At 36.2% G+C, this 22,198-nt stretch overlaps 1 protein-coding gene across 1 annotated transcript in view; it reads left to right on the top strand.

Moving 5' to 3' along the window:
- The window catches only part of LOC112502903 (phototropin-2), a 39,203-nt gene extending 17,894 nt beyond the window's left edge, over positions 1-21,309 (top strand). The window contains exons 13-24 of the mRNA XM_025106919.1: positions 5,366-5,442; positions 6,563-6,647; positions 7,392-7,472; positions 8,235-8,338; positions 9,131-9,180; positions 11,975-12,081; positions 14,974-15,093; positions 18,119-18,170; positions 20,209-20,321; positions 20,490-20,630; positions 20,712-20,824; positions 21,011-21,309. Coding sequence (XP_024962687.1) covers positions 5,366-5,442; positions 6,563-6,647; positions 7,392-7,472; positions 8,235-8,338; positions 9,131-9,180; positions 11,975-12,081; positions 14,974-15,093; positions 18,119-18,170; positions 20,209-20,321; positions 20,490-20,630; positions 20,712-20,822 — 1,041 coding nt within the window. The 3' untranslated portion in view covers positions 20,823-20,824; positions 21,011-21,309. The remainder of the gene's footprint in view (positions 1-5,365; positions 5,443-6,562; positions 6,648-7,391; positions 7,473-8,234; positions 8,339-9,130; positions 9,181-11,974; positions 12,082-14,973; positions 15,094-18,118; positions 18,171-20,208; positions 20,322-20,489; positions 20,631-20,711; positions 20,825-21,010) is intronic.
- The last annotated feature ends 889 nt before the right edge of the window (positions 21,310-22,198 follow it).

Here is a 22,198-nt window from a genome sequence, read left to right on the forward strand (position 1 = left end):
TGCACATTCAACACAACATGCTTACAAATTCCATTACTCTTCACTTTGTTTCCCATCCCCATTGTTATAAAATACTCCTTCGTTTTATCAATCTTCAGATTCAACTTATCTACTATATTTTTGGAAACGAAATTGTGAGTTGCTCCACTATCGATGAGGATTACCACTCTTTGACCTTCTATGCTCCCTTCCATTTTCATTGTCTTCGGATTCGTTAGGCCTACTACCGAATTAAGATGAACTTCGACTTCTTTGCTCACCTCAATCACGTCAGCTGTATTCAACACTTTATCGTCCTCAACTTCACTACCGAAATCCCCCGTTTCCTCCTCTTGTACTAATAAAGGCTCCCAGACCACTCTCCTCTTACTGCTGTGTTTCAATCACAACAGCGATTAAGCAACAACGGTAAGCTCCAACGTCCCCTTGCTAACGTTGTCCTCTCACCATCCTCAATATCATTATGACTGGCATAGAATCCTCTTCCCAAACCCACTCAGAAGTCATGTTCAATTCAAAGACTTCTCATCAAAATCCTCTAGGAAACTCTGAGAGTTTCCTTCCAATTACTGGTCATAAACTAAAATGGCCATAATTTCCTTCAATGGTCTCAATCGTCATGCTATACATACATGGTCGAGGAAAAGAAGATCACCTTACAGGGCTGTTCCTGCTCCTAAATCTAATGAGCCCAGTCTCAAGAACTGGAAATCAGAAAACAATATGGTGATGGCATGGCTGATTAAATCTATGACCCTAGAAATAGGGGAAAATTTTCTTCTCTACTCTACGGCTCAAGAAATATGGGAGGCTGCCCGAGATACTTTTCCAGTAACGAGAACACTGCAGAATTGTTTGCCACCAAAAGCACACTCCATGATTTACGTCAAGAAGAGTTATTTGTCACTGCCTATTACAACTTACTGACTAGGCACTGGCAGCAACTCGATCTTTATGAAGTTCATGAATGGAAGTGCCCTACAGATTAAGCTACAATTCAGAAAATGGTAGAGATGAGAAGAATATTCAAGTTCCTTATGGGACTCAAGCTCAACAAGGACTTGGATGAAGTCCAAGGACGAATTCTAGGGATCAAACCACTAGCCGCAATCAGGGAAGTGTTTTCGGAGATCAGAAGAGAAGAAAGCCGTAAGAAAGTCATGATGGGGACAGTCCCTTCAACCTTACAAGTCGATCGATCTGCCCTTGCTGCATGAGGATCCTCATACCAGCACTCAAAATTCACATCCAGGAGGGAATCACTCATCATCAAACGAAAGCAGGCACAAAAGAGGAAGGCCATGGTGTGACCACTGCAACAAACCCGGCCATGTCTGGGATAACTGTTGGAGAATACATGGAAAGCTAGCTGATTGGAAGACTAAACGAGCAACTAATGGCATTGAAAGTCGTGGAAACCTTGTGTCTACAACTAATCATCCTAAGACCGAGATTCTTCCATTCAACAAAGAACAAATGGAGATTCCTCAAAGGATGTTTGGCTCGATCGAACAACCGGCAGGTATCCAAACAACAACTATGGCATCCTCTCTGATCTCTTCCACCCCAAGCTCGGGAAATGGTGCTCAAATAGGTATTCAACCAGCAGCCTTTACTGTCTTAAATGAATCATCTCAAACCTGGATAGTGGATTCCGGTGTATCAGATCACATGACTGGAAACCCACAGTTGTTTGATGATTTGAAACCTTGCTCACATTTATTCGTCCGAAATGGAAGCTGCTCCAAAGTAACAGGCCTCAGATCCATCAAGGTGTCACCGAATATCACTCTCAAATCTGTCTTCTATGTTCCCAATCTCAATTGCAATTTATTATCCGTTAGTAAACTCGTTTTGGATAACAATTGCACCACTAATTTTCATACCAATAGTTGTGTTTTCAGGATTCTGATTCGGGGAGGATGATGGTCAATGCTAAGATTAGTGCAGGTCTGTACCAACTTCAAATGCAACTTGATCCAAGTCACTCTGCCAACCATACCCACCTTGCACCAACGAATAACTCAACCAATCCTCCCATATCAAGTTAGAACCAGCAGGATAGCAAGATCTTAAATCTACATTATCGTTTAGGTCATCCTAATTTTAGCTATTTGTCTCGACTATATCCATCATTATTCAAAAATAAAATCCTCATTTATTTCAGTGTGATATTTGTCAATTGTCAGAACACTCTCTCACAATATATCTACCTAAATTACACAAACCATCTCACCCTTTCTCTCTGATACATAGTGACATATGGGGAAAAACAAGAGTAAGTAATGTAACAGGAGCTACGTGGTTCCTACTGTTATGGAAGACCATACTCGTCTCTCTTGGGTATTTCTCATGAAGGAAAAATCAGAAACCAAAAGCCTTATCAAATTTATACGATGATAAAAACCCAATTCCACACAAATATCCAAGTTCTAAAGACTAACAATGCCTCAGATTACTACAACAATGTCCTTGGAAACTACCTCTTTGAGCAAGGGATTGTACATCAAAGCTCATGTGTTGATACCCCTTAACAAAATGGGGTTGCCGAGTGGAAAAATAGACACTTACTTGAAACCGCTCGTTCCCTTCTCTTTACCTCCAATGTCCCCAAACACTTTTGGGGAGATGCTATTCTCACCTCTACCTATCTCATAAACCGAATGCCATATTGAGTCCTGAAATTCAAAACCCCATGGCAGGTCCTTTTATAGTCATTTCCTAACACTCATCTCGTCTCAGACATACCTCCAATTTTTTTGGGTGTACAACCTTTGTCCAAATTCATCCACATCAAGGAAGCAAACTTGACCCCGAAGCTTCAAAATGCATTTTCCTCGGCTATTCTCCAAACCAAAAAGGGTACAAATGTTACTCCCCTTTTGAATGGAAGTTCTTCACCTCGAACACCCTCTCACAAATGAAGGTATTCACACTGACCCAATCCAATCTCTTCCAAAACCATTGAAGATCAAACTCTCTTCCTGCATGTGCCAGAAACTAAACCATTCCAAACTAACCTCACCTATCCTTCCACCGATCATTCAACCAATCCTATGACACCAATAGAAAAATACACACCTCAACCCCCAAAAGGAAACCCTAGTCTACACCAAGAAAAGGAAGCAGGACTAGGAAGTACAGGCCATACAATCTGAGCAGTGCCACGAGTCTCAACCAATTCCAACTTCTGAATCTCAAGGTATGTGCCCTAGTGAGCCTACTAATGCTGATAATCTAGATCTTATTATTGCTCTAAGAAAGAGGGTTCAGACCTGTACTTCACATCCAAAAAGAATTTCGTATCTTACAATTTCCACTATCACCCCAAAAAAACCAAACTCTGCCTTACGTAAAGTTGCCATTATCACCTAATTATCGTGCCTTTGTGTCAAGATTGTATAAAACTCAGGTTCCCACCTCTATTCTCGAAGCCTTACAAAACCCAGCATGGAAGGACGCAACATTTGAAGAAATCAAGGCGTTGGAGAAGAACCAGGCATGGGAGATTACAAACCTTCCACCAGGAAAGAGGACAGTAGGTTGCAAATGGATCTTCTCAGTTAAGTACAAATCTGATGGAAAAATTGAGAGATACAAGGTGCGATTGGTAGCTAAAGGATTTACTCAATCATATGGGATAGACTACCAAGAAATATTTTCACCAGTTGCCAAGCTCAACACCATCAGAGTCTTGTTATCTATCACTGCAAACCTAGATTGGCCACTACACCAACTCTATCTAAAAACCGCTTTCCTCAATGGCGAGCTGAAGGAGGAGTTTTCATGGACATTCCACCTGGATTGGATTCAACTCACAGGCAAATCAAGGCAAGGTATGCGAACTCAAAAAGTCACTCTATGGCCTAAAACAGTCCCCATGAGCCTTGTTTGATAGGTTCTCTAAAGTTCTCAAAAGAACGGGATACACTCAATGCCAAGCGGACCACACGCTCTTTGTTAAGCACACCTCTGATCAAAAGGTAACCCTTACTGTCTATATTGATGATATATTCCTGACCGGCAATGATCACATAGAAGTTGGCCGTCTCAAAACCCTTCTGTCAAAGGAATTTGAGATTAAAGATCTTGGAAATTTGAAGTATTTCCTTGGAATGGAAGTTGCTAGATCAAGAAAAGGAATCTTTATCTCTCAAAGGAAGGATGTCCTAGATCTCCTGAAAGAAACAGGCTTGCTTGGATGTAAACCAGCCGGTACGCCAATGGATCCATACTACAAGGTGGGATCCAAGCAAGACAACATTCCAGTAGACAAAGGAAGGTACCAAAGGCTAGTAGGAAAACTAATCTACCTTTCACACACAAGACCCGATATAGGGTTCCTAGTAAAATTGTAAGCCAGTTTATGGAACAATCCCATAGATGAACACATGGAGGCGGCATATCGAATTTTGAGGAATCTCAAAGGGACAGCTGGAAAAGGAATTGCTTTTATCAAAGGTTCAGATAGAGGTATAAACGTATTCACTGATGCAGACTGGGGCGGGTCTCTCATTGATTGGAGGTCTACTTCAGGCTATTGTACTTTTGTATGGGGCAATCTTGTCACATGGAGAAGTAAGAAACAATCAGCTGTTCCGAGAAGTAGTGCAGAAGCAAGGCAATGTCAAACGAAATATGTGAAGGGATATGGCTTAAGAGACTTCTCGATGAACTTAAAGTTGAAACTTCGGAGTCAATCAAACTCTCATGTGACAACGAGGCAACTATAAGAATTGCAAAGAATTCGGTCCACCATGAATGGACAAAGCATATTGAGATTGATTGACATTTCATAAGCGAGAAAATTGAGGCCAAAGTTATTAGTATTGGATACACGCCGTCACAACAACAAATTGCAGATATCCTTACTAAAGCTCCCCAAAGATTGGCATTTGAAAATCTATGCTCCAAGCTGGGAATGATCAATATATATTCCCAGCTTGAGGGGGGGGGGGTAGAAATATTCAGTATCCTCAGAGATACTCGGTATCCTTAAAGATATTCGGTATCCTTAAAATTACTTGATATTCTTTGTGTATATATGGCCTTTGTATCTCCCTCTTTTGAGACAAATGAAATAAAAGATCCATAATTTGGTGTTATCCCTCAATAAAGTTCATCAAGTTATCTCCTATTCCACTTGTATCAGAGCTTGCGCTCAAAGACCTAGGCCCCCTAACCCTACAAAACCTTGCTCTCATTGCCTTAAAACCCTAGCTTATAAGTGCATTAAAAAACAATATGCTTCTGTTGGAGATTGATTTCTGTTTATTAGTTTGTGAAGTTCTATGAATTGTTCCCTATCAATAAGCTTGTATGCCATCATTTATTTACATCCTTCTCCTACCCTCTGGCATTGTAGATCACTGCAGGTGGTGCAATAATTGGGCTTGATCATTTTAAGCCTATCAGGCCTTTGGGAAGTGGAGATACCGGCAGGTGCATTTTCTGATATTGTTCATCAACTTTTCTGATTTCTACGATCGTTGTAACTGAAATTTGAGATTATGGTCTTCATATTGTTAGCTATAGTCATAGGATTAATTTTTGTTCTGATTAATCGATAATTTTTGTTCTGATTAATTTTATCATGTTGATGCAAACTAAGAAACAAAAAGGATAGGATTTCGGGGAAAAGAAACTAGAAAAGAACTAGGACCTACTATAGCTATGATCTTTTGAGTGTAAGACCAGAGACAACTCAAAGCATCTCATCTTGGGGTTCATTGCTTCATATGATTAACAATGTTAATATGTTATCATTCAATAACATTAGTCATCAAAACCTCGGATTACATCAAATTGAATAGGCTATGAACCAAAATTGTACTCATCAAAGAAGAATGCAAGCAAAAGACTTAAAGCCCCTTAGTAACTAATAAATCATGTAAAATAGTCAAACTTCTTCCCACTTATAAATCCATAATTAAGATAAATTCGTTCCCAAGTAAAATTCTGATAATTTCCATGTAGCAAGTAAAGGAGGTTCATTGATGGCCTATACTTGTGATCCTTCCTACGACATCTTGTTTGTTATTGTGGAAGTTCTTTCAGCCCCCTAGATTTTCCTATTGGAATTTTTTTTCCATTAACAGGAAGTTACTCAATTTGAAATGGTTTGATCTTCGCATTTCTGCCAGATGCCAGGTGACAGAAAAACAAAGCACCCGGATACTTACAATCATTTTTATCATGAGTAATCTCATTTTACTTTTTAAATAGACTTTTGAAGGCTTCAAGGGAAAACCTGAAATCATTTTTATCAGGAGTACCACTGTTTTAGGTCCTGCATCTTGTTTGACCCCCAAAGCATCATCAATGTATAAGTAAACCAAGTAGAATTAGGGGTCAAATTGAACAAATTCTGCCAATTCTTTTTTTTAATTAAAGACTATGCTGATAGCCTGATACAATTTAAAGCTGGCGAGTCTGGTGGTCTTGCTTTCTTCTTCTGATATGGCTATGATTGTTCGTACTGTTTTAGTTGGAACATTTCTCAATTGAACAAGTACAATATTCTTTACTACTGTTTAGTAGTTGCTCCTTATGTTGGTTGCAGTGTTCATTTGGTTGAACTGAAAGGTACTGGTGAACTTTTCGCAATGAAGGCAATGGATAAAGCAGTAATGTTGAACCGCAACAAGGTATGATCATTAAAGACTACTCCAATATCACATGCAACTTGGCAGCTGTATCACAACTAAGTTCAGTTGGCAGACCAACACATTGCACCAAAGAGTGATCCCTTCTGCTCTTGTTAAGTATCCTCTTGTGATGACTTAAGTAGGTTACTTCTATCATGACTAAGGTGCCTAAAATAATTCTTCATGTGCATGTGCTATCTTACTAAAAATCATAAAATCATCACCACTCTGTATAAACGCCCAATAACTTAGGAGAGAAGTGAAACAAGCACATTGAGGCTTGGGCAGAAGGGAAATGCGTAAAGGGTTCGCAGAAAATACTATGGGTGTACTTTATTCAATTTGACATTCCCTTGTCATCAATTACAAGCTGATTAGATAACACTATTCCTTTTGTTTCAATCTGGCCTAGAAGGATGGTCCGAACTGTTGGTACATTCATTATTCTTATCCTGGGGTGTCATCACCTTGTTTCCGAACAAACCAAAAATAGTTGTGGAAAGGTGTAAACCATGATGGATTGATATATTGCTGATGAATGCCAACCTGCACTAACAATTATAGCTAGATAGCTGTTGGGATAGTCTTGTGTTGATGTCACTCGAGGGTTTCTTGTAGTTGTACTATAGGAACATTATATTTGGTGTATTCATCCATTTCTACTTAGTGTTATGTAAGTGTAGTACTCTAAAATTACAAAAAATGTAGAGAGTATGAAACTTGATTTTTTAATGTAAATTGCAGGTTCATCGAGCTTGCATTGAAAGGGAGATAATCGCGCTACTGGATCACCCTTTCCTCCCGACGCTTTACACATCTTTTCAGGTCAAATTTCCCTCTTCTTTTAATTGCTTCGAGGGCTTCATATAAAACATACAGGAATACATGTTACGATGAATTCTGATGGGAAATACATTCTCTATACTTCAGATAAGAAATTAATCATATTAACCCTCTATATATTCCTCTATATATTCTTCACCCAGCATGTTCTACTAGTACATGAGCCACAATAAAAAGGAAAAAGAGAACCTACATAACAAGAAAAGGATATCCGATTTTCACTTTATTCATGGATCCTTTTTCTCATATATTGGTCATTAAATAAGTTATGTTTGTCCTAATGTAGTCTAAAATTTATCTAGTTAGCCATGTGTTCAGTTAAATTCCATTCCCTATTGGTTCTGCTGACTTAACATGCACAGGAGTGATGATTCCGTATCAAAACTTTTGGTGCTCATTAAAGGAAAAAAGTAGGATCCTAAAAGTTAAGAGAATGGATCTCTATTCAGATAACACACATACATAGAAGTAAAAAAAGACGGTGCTGGTAGTGCAACATATACACGCACATGTATTTTATCTTTTCATAACCATGTGGCGGTCTTCATTTTATATGATCTAATATTATTTACAGCCAACATGACTTCATACTTACTGCGCATATGCACTGATCTCATAACTTTAGGATTACCCTAATGATACGGATCTATGCTCTTTTGCAAATAAATTTTATATTAATGATTTTATTTAAAAATTATAATTAGGTTGTAGTAGTAACATACTAATGTGTCTCTGTCTCCTCAGACTCCGACACATGTTTGCTTGATAACAGACTTTTGTCCTGGAGGAGAGTTATTTGCGCTGCTTGACAAACAACCTTTGAAATTATTCAAAGAAGATTCTGCAAGGTACTTCCTAGAGACACCATTACTGATTGCAATCAGTTATACTATTGAGTGGTACAACTGAACTGAGTCTTGGTTCTCAGCTCTAATGTCATACATTACATCAAGTATAACTATTTCCCCAACATTTAAAGCATTCTTTGCTAGAACTTTATGTCATTAAGGATGTAATCATGTCAAAAGAAATTAGATGCTCTTTGTGATTGGGTTCATGGAGGGTTAAACTGTGAAGGTATCTAATCATCTGCACATCAATTATTCCTCAAAGTTACTTCTTCAAGGCTTAAGATACCCTTAAGCCACAAAAAGTTAGCACCAGATTTTTTGCAACACTCCTGATCATTCCCAAATCTTATTGTTTCATGTTGCCACTGCAATTGCATCATTAGTTTACTTTCTTGGTGGGGTTCTTGCGTCAGGTTGACGAACGATGGAAAATACAAATTATGGATCTCATCACATACATAAGTTATCTGATAAACAATATTGTTGTATGGGTACATGTGTAAATAAAAGAAATTAGAAGGGAAGAAAAGACCAATAAGCCCTTAGCACATAATTATTTCAACAATTTAATACTGGATATTCCATACATAAAAAAACTTACTTTTTGGAAATTTCTAAGCTAAATGGCAGCCGTTTTTTCCCTTTGTTTCCTAGTAGGAATCACTTTAAAGTTCTGTTGATGTGAAATAGATTCTGACAAATTGAAATCGTTCCTTTATTGAAAGTGAGTTTGTGTTTCATGTATGCTTTTAGTGAAATTGTCCCCTCTCATTTAATTGCTGTCTGCAGGTTCTATGCAGCTGAGGTCGTAATTGGCTTAGAATATCTCCATTGTTTAGGTATCTCTTCGTCCAATGTCATAAGAAATTGATGATACTTACCTTGTAAATTTCTGCTTTTCTATTGAAGTGAAGCATGTTTTCTTTCTTCAATTTAAGTTCCTTAATGCCTCTGCTGGTTATATTTTGTGTTGCTACGGAACTTGTTAGGAGACTATTTTACATGGTTATGCCCGAGACTAAAATCTTACACCATAATCCACATTCAAAAGTTTATGTATATAGATATATTAATAACGAAGTACTTGTTCTTTAGAGAGTTAGGGTTCAAAAGAAGGTGGACATGGGCTTGAACAGATAACTTACAACCCTAGTAAACAATAATAACAATCCACCTCACTCTGGGGCATAGATGTAAGTCATATCCAATCTGCCACATATAGAGTCAATTGGAGTCTCCCTTAGAGGCTTCATCAAGTGCTCAGGTCCAAAGGTGAGTAGGCAGAATGGAAGGAGGCTCTGTAGCAGTCCCTGAAGCATGGTTATGTACCAAGTAACACAGTCCAGCTGTATTTGGTTCCTAGTTCTTTGAAATGTGAAAGTCTACATGTCTTTCATATAATCTCACATGACATATATGCCATAGCCCAATACTCAAAATATTGCACTCAAGTGAGAAATGATTTCATGCTTCTTAGTCCACGAAACCAGGTTACTGCAACTAAAGCACAACACCCCACTATCAAAATCCGATTAATTAAGCATCTCACCCTGTCAGCTTTTTGATAAAAGCCTTCCATTGTGTACATTCCTTCCTAAATGAAGCTCTTACTATGCCGTGTCCTTGATTTGCATACAACGTACCTGTTTAGTATTCTCGGTTTTTATTTTCTTAGTTGATGGATGATCTGTTCGACCTGACATATTTTTTGAGAGATCCATTTCAACCTGCAAACAGTGGCGGATAAAGGGGCTTGCAGGGGCCATGTCCCCTGTGCTTTTTTCTCTCTTAAGTTGGTTTCTAGTGTTTACATATGATAAAAAAAGAATTGTTTGAGTTGGGCCTCTGCCATACTCACTCCATTATCCAGATTCAACATAGTTAAAAATTAGAAAAAAAAAAAAACTATCATTTGCTTTGTTTTGTTTGAGTTGTAATATATATATATATATATATATATATGTACATTATATATTTTATATGAGCATATTTAAATGAGAACCTCATACATTGTGATAACCGTAGGCACTTTTGTTCTTAAGATATTGTTTCACATGGTTTTTTTCCATCTAAGGTTAGTATTTAATGTATTAAATTAACATTTATTTATTTCATAATGTGTTTCTTTCATATGTATTCAGTTCATAATGTGATACATTTTAGATGCACTTTTTGTTTCCAAAAAGGCCAAAAAAATTCACGTTGTGAAACAAATATATGGTAATAAACACCATAAATCCTAGCATTAGATGAAAAAATCCTCACAATTTTGTGGGTTCTCAAATGATTAATCTCATTCATATATATATATATATATATATATGAAGGTGGTTTGCACGGTTTACACAAATGAGGGCGGTTTTCATATGATCACTCCTCTATATATATATTCATATATATATATATATTCATATATATATATATATATATATATAATAGTGGGGTTCAAATGACAACACATATTTAAAGAGAATAAGAAAACGGTCGAATCATATGTGATTTTTGTACTAACATCATGTACAAAATCACATGTGATTCACACGAATTCACCCCATGACCTGAAGACGCAACCAAAGTCGCCCGCACACCTTTTTTTGGCCGTTCATGTAACATCCCATGATTTTGCACGTAATTTGGCCGTTTTCGTATTCTCTTAAATAGTTAGTATTCTCGTTTGATCCCCCCCTCTCTCTCTGTATATATATATATATATATATATATATATATAATATATATATATATATATATATAATATATATATATATATAATATATATATATATATATAGTTGGGTTCCAGTGAGAAACAGAGTTAAGTTGAGAAGCGTAAGAAGGGATCTTCACCCTTGGATTAGGATAAGATGCACCGAGATGCACCGGATCAATCCCCGTATCAAGCATGATTCATGGGTGAGTTTGAGATTAAAGTGATCAATGGTCCAGATCCCTTCTTACGCTTCTCACCTTAACCCTCCTTCTCACATGGTCCTTCGCCTATATATATATATGTGTGTGTGTGTGTGTGTGTGAGAATATGAGTTAAGGTGAGAAGTGTAAGAAGGGTTTTGGATCACCCATGAGTTGCGCTTTAGAAGAGCATCTATCTTGACGAACGAATATTAACGAACTTGAGCAAGCACATTTTCTTAACGAGTGAACATGAACATAAAAAATCCGTTCGTTTACCGTTCGGTTTGTTTACAGCCCTAATTTTAGTTAGTGTTTTTTTGTGTTTTTTTAGAACATATATGTCTATTACATTGAAGCAAACTATACTCGTTTATACGACACATTTATAAAATTTAGGTTCGTCCCCCTCGTTTAAAAAGCTTGTGTTCCGCCTCTGCCCACAAAACGAGAATTTTTTGAGGTGATCATCCCTACAACAATCCTAAAAAAAGGTGGGTTTCTTGTGGGAGTTTTCCGCCAAGACAACTGTATTAATCTGAATGTTGTTCCACCGTAATAACATATTTATGATCATTGCCTAATATAGTTATATATTGTCATGGCAATAAACTAGGATCTCAATCACTTAATAAATTCTTTCTTCATTGAATCTTTTAGGACTAACTTTTAATTTTCAGCATAAGGACAATGTATTGTTCTTGATGTAAGTTTTTGTCTTTTGCAGGTATCATTTATAGGGATCTGAAACCAGAGAATATACTACTTCAAATAGATGGGCATGTTGTATTGAGCGACTTTGATCTATCATTTCGAACATCATGTAAACCCCAAGTATGTCTTCTTCAAAATATTTAAATATTTTGTACTTCACAATCAAGGATTACCTAGTTGTTTCTCCTTTTGACACATGCATATTCATGGTCCATTAGATAATATTTTTGATAGGAACCAAGGAAGTTTTTATTGAGAACAAACAGCAAGAATCAAAATATGAAATCAATCTGCTTTCAAGAGGCAGCTTATATAGAGTTGTTTATCTATATAGTACTTGACTTCTCCTAGTCCCTCTATATAGTGTTTGTTAACTGTGGAAATACTTTCATTGCTTATTTACCAATCAACCCTAGATTTAAACCAGCATGGGTCATGAGTCTAACATTCCTCCCCTCCCAGAAAGACCTCGAGGTATAGCCATATAGGTCCCAAGTTTTTGTGCCAATCAATGAACGAGGCTCGTGTGTGAGTCTTAACTGTTTTGCTACATTTGTGGTGTTTTATCTCCAATGCTTGATTAAGGTTTTTATCATCAGACTCTTTTAGGAACTTGGTAATCGATAATGTTTATCTGTCAGTAAATTGTTGGGATGGATAATAGATTATAAAAGAGGGCGGACAATTTGTAGTGTTATTAGCATGTGCATCTATTCTTTTCTTGCTATGTCTATCGTTGAGTCTTGGGGTTCACACAATGTCTCGATTACTAGGGAGAATCCATTAGCCCCTCTTAACTTACCTTAGTAGTGCCCATCCTTCCTCACTCATGCTAAACTACTTATATACCTAAGTCCTAAAGTCTGAGTGTAGACAAGAGTCTTGCATAACTTGTTATACATGAGATCGATTTTAGTCTTGTTTTGAGTCTTTTTCGTGATCTTAGCAAGCTGGTACTTCGTCTGAACAGGATAGGCCAAATGGGAGGAGTTTTTGTAGCAGTACCAGACTACCAGTAGTAGGATTACACACCAAATGACAGACAACTTCAATATGTTTGGTAATTTGGTACGGTTGTAGGTTATCTAGTTCTTGTAGTATGAATAGTTGCTTGACTGGCAATAGAAGTGCATCAATCGTTGAGTATCTGGGTTTTTGTAGTTATAATCACTTGGATAATTCTTGGATTGTGTATGAATCACACTTTCCAAATACTATATTTCGACCCTTTAATGCCTCAGGTTGTACGAAATTAGTATTGGGATAATCCAAAATTTTCACTCTCATTTCATGGCATAAATTCGAGTATTTATATCCACTAGATTAATCGTTTTATGTATCTATAAGAGAGATCGACGGTTACGGGTGGTTAGGCGGCTAACATGTAACTGCAAAGCAGTTACAACCGCTAATAAATAAGATGGAACCTGGATCGGTAACTGACTTAGAAGCACGGAAGGACCTAATCAGAAGGCCTAGAAGCTCCGAGTCAAAGGCATTCTGATTTATACTTGGTCTAAAATTACAAAGTTTCAGGACCAACTCAAGAAGGATCCTAACCTTCTTCCAGAACGTCCCAAAATTTAAAATTCCTAAGTAAACCTATCCATAAAATTCGTAGAGGTTTAGGCGCGTTGCCTCGTTCAGTGGGACCACCTGCTTGGGGCGCTGCCCCTTGGACCCCGCCTTATGGTGATCTAAGGTGATAGGGGCAACATTTGTGCGTACTCTGCACCTCCCAAGTCACATTATGTTTGCCTTGTTACCTAGTTGATCCCAAGTAAATCACAATTACACCAAAATGGTTGATGACACCAAAATGGTTGATGACACCAAAATCACCAACATTAATTTGTCTAGAGCTCCCGTCTATACTATCACATATGAAATGTATTGGTTGGTATGGTACCCTGAATTTATATGAATTTGAGAAACCACTTTGCTCTTTTACTATGAACATTTCCATCGATAAAGACATCTCAACCACAGATGGACCTTAGAGTTATCAGGCACCCTGCTTACTATGTGAAGAGTCCTCATGTGTCCTTGATCTCTGTAGAAGATACCTCTCCTCAGAATACCTTTTAAATCCTGTAAATGGGAAACCCTTCACCCATGGCACTTTTATTCTTTTCTTTTCTGGAAGCCTGTCATTTTCTGGCTTATCTTCTCCTGCGTGAGGTAACAAAAAAATGTGCTCAGCTATATTCAACATGCACAATAAAGTCTATCTTACAGATGATTAAGTTATATAGTGTCACCTTCATTTTCAAATATATGTGGCTTGATTTCTAAATTATGGAAGTCTTGGGGCAGTTTTACAGTTTTCGGAAGTCTGCGGTCTGTTCGGTCACTATGGTAAAATTCATGCATTGCACGAAATTTCAAGTGAGAATTTCTGGATTGTTTCTTATTAGTCGAGTATTGAAGGATTGTTCGTAATTACCCTGTAATTTAGGAGGCGTTTGGTTCAGGCAAGGGAATGAAAATGGAAATGACAGAGAATTAAAATGGCAATGAATTTTCATTCCCCCCAGCTTAATGTGGATTGAAAATATGGCTTATGGGGGAATGGACCCATAATTACTGTTTAATACCTCCAACCAAACACCCCCTTAGGGGATTTTCATAATCAAAGGAAGTTGTTGGATTTTCATATTCCCTCTTTCTGTTAATTCTAATATGGAAAGAGAAGGAGCTTATCCAATTGTACAAATTTAATTCCGTTGTTGGATGATAGAGATCTATGGTCCAACTTCCTAGTCATATTAGACTTAAGTTTACTCTTATTAGAGTTAGAAGGCAACATTAGGAGATATTATTGTTAATTATTTTGGGCATATTTTTTGTGACAGTTTTCTTCACTGGTATTGATATTATTCTCATTGATGATACAAGTATGAAATTGAACTTTTCATATTTTAAAACAGTGTCATCTGTGCATAAGTATGCATATAACTGGTGTCCTAATAGATCCCGGATTCTTATCGTATGTTACTTATAATTTTGCAGGTCATAAAACATCCTCAGCCTAAAAGAAGAAGATCTAGGAGTCAACCACCACCTACATTTGTTGCAGAACCATCCACACAATCAAATTCATTTGTTGGGACTGAAGAATACATTGCTCCGGTATGACGAAACTTTGCTTTTAACTAGGATTGATAACCTGTGTTATTTTGAAATTAGTTTATTCATAATGACCTGAAGAACTTCCTCCTATTGGTTATAGGCTATCATCAGTTAGTTCTGCAGATACCTTGAATAATGCTTGATATACGGTCGTAAGTCTTGTTATGAGGCAATTTGAAGGTCTTTTCTTATGAAGATCCAGTACCTGCAACATCTATCTGAGCTATTAAAATAGGAATTAAATGGTTGAGGTTTAAGGCTTTTAAGGTCTTCCCTGTTGAGTGTAAATATAACACACATCTTCCCTATAGCAAGATACTGAGCAGAAAGAAAGATAGAAATATTGCAAAGTAGTACTATGTGAATTTAGCTGAACTACAGAAAAAATGATGACACAGAAGGAACTGCAAACTTTTCTTAAGGGAACCTAAAATTAAAGAACATACATTGCATGTTGTACAATCTCAAATGGATATGGCCATGGCCATTTTTGGGAAAGGAAATCTCGTATCCAGTTAGGTAACTTCACTTTCTTCCCAGAAGAAAAGCGCAGCTTGTGAATATAACAGTTGGTGTGTCTGCAACAACTACTGAGTGTTACATATTTTTTTTGGTAAATTATCATTGAAGTTATTTACTAGGGTAAATTACTGAAATCGTCCCTGGACCATCACTCAAATTGCCTTGATAGGTCTTTAGCAATGAATTACAGGATCCATCCTTGAAAACGTGAACAATGGATGTTGTACATGTATGCCATTCACACCGTTAGATGAAGGGCAAATAGGCAATTTCAATTCTTATATAACAAAATCCATCCCTCTACAAAATTATCTAATAACAATTAGTATAATATTTAATACCAGTTATGTTATTGTTATAATTACATTTTGGTTTATATATTAAAAGAGAATTACAAAGATAAACAAATTTCTAGTAAAAAATGAAAGCTTCCTAAGCAAGCTTTTTGAAACAATCCAAACCTACCAAAACACAATTGAATCTTCCAAATGGAACGTTGGACATGCAGGTGCTCAGCACACCATCTTCATCTTCTTTTGCAAAGGGACCTTTATGTATTTAACCTTCAACAACTGTTGAAGCCATGCTTACAGTGACACGTGCAAATAGATGCCACTGCAAATGAAGATAACTGTTCGGGGTAGATATATCCAAGCCTAAAGAACACACAAATGCATATTAAGAAAGCCAATTAAAAAATGCAGCACTGCCCATAATCAAAAGAAAACAGAAGGCCTGCCATAATGAAATGAACTTGAAAGTTGATTGGTACAGCTACTGACCCATAGGCAAATGAACACAAAATTCATGGTTGAGAACAACAAAATATGGAACTGAAAATGAAGATTTTTTTTGGTTTCAATTTTTTAGATTTTTGTTTTTGAATGTTTTTTTTCTGTTTTTGTTCTTCAAGAGGTTTAAGATGAAAGAGGGATGAATTGAAGAAGATGATAATGATATAATTATTTTGAAATAAGACAACAAATAATGTTATTATTAGTAATTATTAACATTTTTTGAGGGATGATTTTTTTTGTTATAAAAACTTAAAATGGCCAATTCCCCCCTTTACATAAATTATACAATGTTTTTCATTTTCAGGTATGAATCTTGTGATTTATTGCTAATAGACCTAAGCATGCAAATTGATTTATACATCAGGGACAATATTTACAATTTACCCTACTTATTATGTTGACGGTAAATTACAATTATTGTTCCTGAAATTTGTAACTCAAATTGCACGGGTAGGTCTATCTTGAAGCTTAATCAGGTGAAAGCTGCTACTCTAGATCCAAGACTGATTTGACCTCCTATTTACTGATGCTGTAATCACAATTATAAACTGTAACATTTGATTAAGAAATCTGTAAAACCAAAATTCAAATAAGAATGATTGACAATCAACAACTTCACTTAAACTGCAACGCGTTGAGAAGAAAATTTGATAGCACCGGAAAAAAAGGAAGAAAAGGGAGTTAGAGTTGTAAGAATAATCAAAATAATTAACATGTAATTACCTTTACTATAATGTCCTTGTTATGTATGAAGTTAAATCATATAGATCGTATGGTAAATCAAATTTCAGAGGATTAACTGAAAGAAGATTGTGTTTCATACTTGATACACATAATTAGACGTTCTTATTCAGGTATCAGCACTTCACTTATAAAGGCTGAAGCTACATGATTATGTAAGACAGATGGCTTAAGCCTGATTTTCATATGTGGTGAAGCCTGACCACTCAGTGAGCCTGCTTTTATAAGGCCAAATACCTCTGCTTATTCTTTGTTATCCATGGAATGCTCAAGTCTCAAACTAGCTTCGATTGGCCCACATTATTATCACCTTATGATTTTGATGCACGAAACCGTGCAGATTCTTCCATAATTGCCATTTGCAATATAATATGATGAAAGAATAATGATAATGATAGTAATAATCTTCTGAGTATGATTATTGATTTGATGTACCTAAAGGGCTGTAGGAACACAAATACATCTGCTTATTTTAACTAATGAAATGATAATGAAGATTATCATTATTATAACTATTAGGGAGAGACTTCTATTGGGAAGGTAATACATGTTGACAATTACATTCCTTCAGTCCACTAAGTGTACTACAAGTTGTTTATGCTAAATGCCTTCTGACTTGAGTGATAATACCATTGTATGTAAAGTTCATCCTGGAAAAGTATCAAATAGACATAATGTAGAAACTTATAGTGTGCGAACTTGTCAAACCAATATTACTATTGCTTACAAGCTACTGTTGTTTTTTCTTTTTAATTAACCTTTGACATCCTCACATAAATCAATGTTCCTGAAATCATCTAAGTACGCCTTTATAGAAGACAACAAAATATTTAACACAGAATATATATCGTGAAACCTTTGATGCTAACTTAAAGCACCATTCTTAGCCATGAAATGTACACCAATTTCATATCTTTTCATTTTTGTACAACTTCTTGGGATTCTTAAATATGAAATTATTTCAGGAAATCATAACAGGAGCTGGCCACAGCAGTGCTATTGATTGGTGGGCTGTCGGTAAGCTCATTAATTTTCATGATCCTATGCCTTTCAGTTATTATAGTTCGTTCCATCTTCTTTTCTTCCATGGCAACAACTACACCACCATGGTTTCTAATTTATGCAATATATTGATAATGTTGATTTGGTGATTATTAAATCATGAGCAGGTTATATGAGAGGTGCAGATTTTTAGGGATCTGGTTACGATCAGATTTTCGCTAGCTGTTAAGTTTTTTGGAAAGTATACTAGCCGTAATTGCCTCTTATAATTCTTAGATCATCTGGAATTGAGGACTAGTTTCCTAGTTAGTTATAAATTGCACCAAGTATATCATTGGTACCAAAATTATTGATGATTATGGTTCTGTAATCAGAAGAAAATAATTTCCATTTAGGTTAAGTTATTTAATCACGTGGCTCATGATATATGAGTGTTGTCATGATAGGGGTATACTGATGATCAGGATTTCACAAGTTACCTCTAGCAGATAATGTTTTTTTTGTTGAGGGTTATATGCCAGTAAGTTGAATTTTCATTTAACCATAGGTATATAACCAGCAAAGCACAGAAAAGTTTCATTTTCAGATTTGAGTAATAAACCCAAATAGCAGGAGAATAATTGTCAACAAAAGTGAACAAACATTTGCAACCAAAACTAATTGGTTGTGCAAATTCCTCGTCTGTCATCCTAGCTTGCTACAAATAAAAGTAATATAGGAGTCTACTGCTTGGGGATTCATCAATACCTTAGCAGCTTTCTGCTGCTCGAATATGAAGATGCTAGATGGATGGAGGCTCTATAGTGGTTCCTGCAACAAATCTTCACATAAATGACAATCGGCCTATATAGCTTTTGTGTGTTTGTGGAAACATATGTTCGATTGCATATGCATTATTCACAGATGATTACATTTCAACCACATCAACTTGTCCATGAAAGCACCAACATCATGTAGGATGTGTCATATCCAAGTCATCTCACATGAGATGGCTACCATGTTTGACAAAGATATAGTAACCGATGGTGAACTTCTCAGTAATCAGTTATCTTGCCCATTGACATATGAAAGGTCTATTACTGCCATTCCTCCCTCCAAAGTTCCTCAGGATAGTGTGTAGTAAACAAACATAATTTACTGACTATTCTCATAGGGATGTTTTGAAATGTAACTGTCATGTAAATTAAGCTTCCTAATCTCTTGTGATCCTATGGAACTCTGGGAGAGCATCCTGTGTTTGCCATTCTAAGTCAAATTGCGTCTACTAGTTTCCATCCAAGTAACCCATAAACAAAACATATTTGCTCTAGCAAATAAGAATCCCCTTTAGGACCATGACACCTCAATTATTTGAAAATAACCTTTGTACTTAAGATCTGGAACTCTACTAGCCTCTAAGGTCGTCCTTGGTGATCACAACATTAGCCACAAACTACTAAAATAGCCGTGGACATACCAAACAACTGATGGGAAATGAGCAATCTAAGCTTTAGACCACAAAAGGTCTTTGAAGACGACAAACTTTGAAATGTGCTCTCCTCCAACACAAAAGCTCAATGGTTGATCCAATAAAATTGCTTCTCCCTAATATCCAACTAATGGTGTCTAGTAGTGAATGATAAAGCAATGCAAATCCAAGAGCATTTTTTGGACAGGTGGCCATGCAATTGGTCTCATATGGTTGAGCTAACCCTTGATCACAAAACTAGCTTTTGGACAATCAAGATGATGCGTCATAGTCAACACCCATTTGCAAACAATGAAGTTCCTTTTTACACCAAGTTCATATAAGAATTGATGCTTTTTCTTGGCTTTGCATCATCGAAGATGCACAAGTTCCTTTGGCAAGATCTTGTAATATGATACATCTTAGATAGAAACTAGAATCTTCTGTACAAGTACAACTGCCCTTGCACATGGATATAGTATTGATGTCGTTTCTTTACAGCATTATACTGTCTTTTGTATATATATTCAGCATGTTCATTTGACCTCAAGTGCATGGAATTTAACTAAATTTTATGATATTCTTATTTGATTATTTTTCTTTCAGGTATTTTGTTATATGAGATGCTTTATGGTCGGACACCATTTAGAGGAAAGAACAGGCAGAAGACATTTGCAAACGTCTTGCATAAAGACCTAACGTTTCCGAGTAGCATTCCAGTAAGAATATAATCTCTACTGTGCAAGGACTTGGATTATTCAGATTGAATAAGCCCTAACTTGTATAGTTATGAGATAAATGTTTTTTCCATCTTTGAGTTGAATTACTTGTTATCTTAACTTGTCATTATTTACTCGAAAACTCATTTTATGGCAATGTATGTTCAGGTTAGTCTTGCAGCAAGACAGCTGATTCATGCACTGTTGAACAGAGATCCTGCCAGCCGTTTAGGATCAATTGGTGGTTCCAATGCAATAAAAGAGCATGCATTTTTCCGTGGAATTAATTGGCCTTTGATCCGCTGCATGGTATGTACTCGTACATTCAAGGGAAATGGTAAATAACAACATAATCACCTGTAATCATAACAATAATAATAATCCATGCAGATTCCGCCACCGTTAGATTCACCTCTCGAGTTCATTGAGAAAGATCCAAATGCAAAAGATGTACAGTGGGAGGATGGTGCCATGCTAGATAATTCTTTGGACATATTTTAGAGGTTTATTTCTCATTGTCCCTTGTTTTTTGTTTGTTCGGGTAACGATTTTTTCCCCCTCCCTGAATTACAAAAAAAAAAAGACCTTTTAAAAATCTGATCCCCCTTTTAGGGCGCCTTGGGAGGTTTTTTCCCATGAGTTTAGTTTCCTTATTTTCCCATTTTAGTTGTTAAATGTAAAATTTTCAGGTGCAAGGATGTTAAATGTAAATGACAGATAAGAAAACATCATCATCGTTGGTGCTTGTTTGTTGTGTCGACGTCCTGAGGTCAGCCTTTCCGATTGTACAAAGAACATATCATCCCGACCGAGTACCTTTGACGATCTCTGGTTCTTATGCATTCGAGTTTTAGGTTAGTTCATGTTTGGATGAAGAATCTTTAATTATGTAATCTTTTTCATCGACTACTTTCATATCGAATGTCATAATAAAACAACAACATATGCATTAGTAAATAATGAATAAATGTGTTGGGAATTAAGCAAAGGTCATTGCCCACATACCAACATTAAATTCTGTTGATGATAAGTATCTATTGCCCTAGCTTTTGTATCATACCAACTGTTGATTACAAGTATCTCTAAACATTAAGGTCCTGGGTTCAAAACTGATTTATCTCTTTCATGATGACCGTGGTATCAGTACCACGATCAGTATCGTATGGTAGGGATGTTTCATACCCTTTTTAAATTTTTGGGATATCTCTAAATCATTTTATATTTGTGTGTGTGTGTGTGTTTTCTTTCCAACTGTTTTACTGAGAGAAAGTGCCCTTGAGTTGGATGAAGTAGTTCTCTTGTTCTAGTGTATGTACCAACCGTGGGGTCGTGTCAATAACTGAATAAACATCACCAGAAACAAAATCTTCGCATTGTTTGACATCGGCATATATGTGTTTGTGTGCATGTGCATATGCATGCGCGCCATTAACATGCACATAATATGACTTGTAAGTGAAATAAAAATAACATGATCTTTAAAAAAATTATGACTCCAAGAGAAACATTTAGAAGTAAATGTAGAATGGGGTGCCACAATAATCACATGAAAATGAAGATGGTGAATGTTTACAAAAGTATTTGAATGATATTCATTACGAGTAATTAATATGAAACAATTATTACTTGTATAATTTTTTTATAAAATAATGTCATATATTCTTCAAATCCTACCATATTTATTTATATAAATGTTTCAAATTTTTTGGCAGATTTACTCATAAATCGCTTAACATTTGAACGATTTACATGAATATGGACTAACACTTGCACGGTATCACCAAAAACACTTAAAACTTGAGTGATATTATCATAATTCGCTCAATACACAAGCGATATACTCAAAAATATTTCACCAAGTCTCTTCCACAAGCGAT

This window comes from Cynara cardunculus, unplaced genomic scaffold (genome assembly GCF_001531365.2).
Source record: "Cynara cardunculus var. scolymus isolate 2C unplaced genomic scaffold, CcrdV1 Un_Scaffold_2146, whole genome shotgun sequence".
Taxonomy (NCBI): Eukaryota; Viridiplantae; Streptophyta; class Magnoliopsida; order Asterales; family Asteraceae; genus Cynara; species Cynara cardunculus.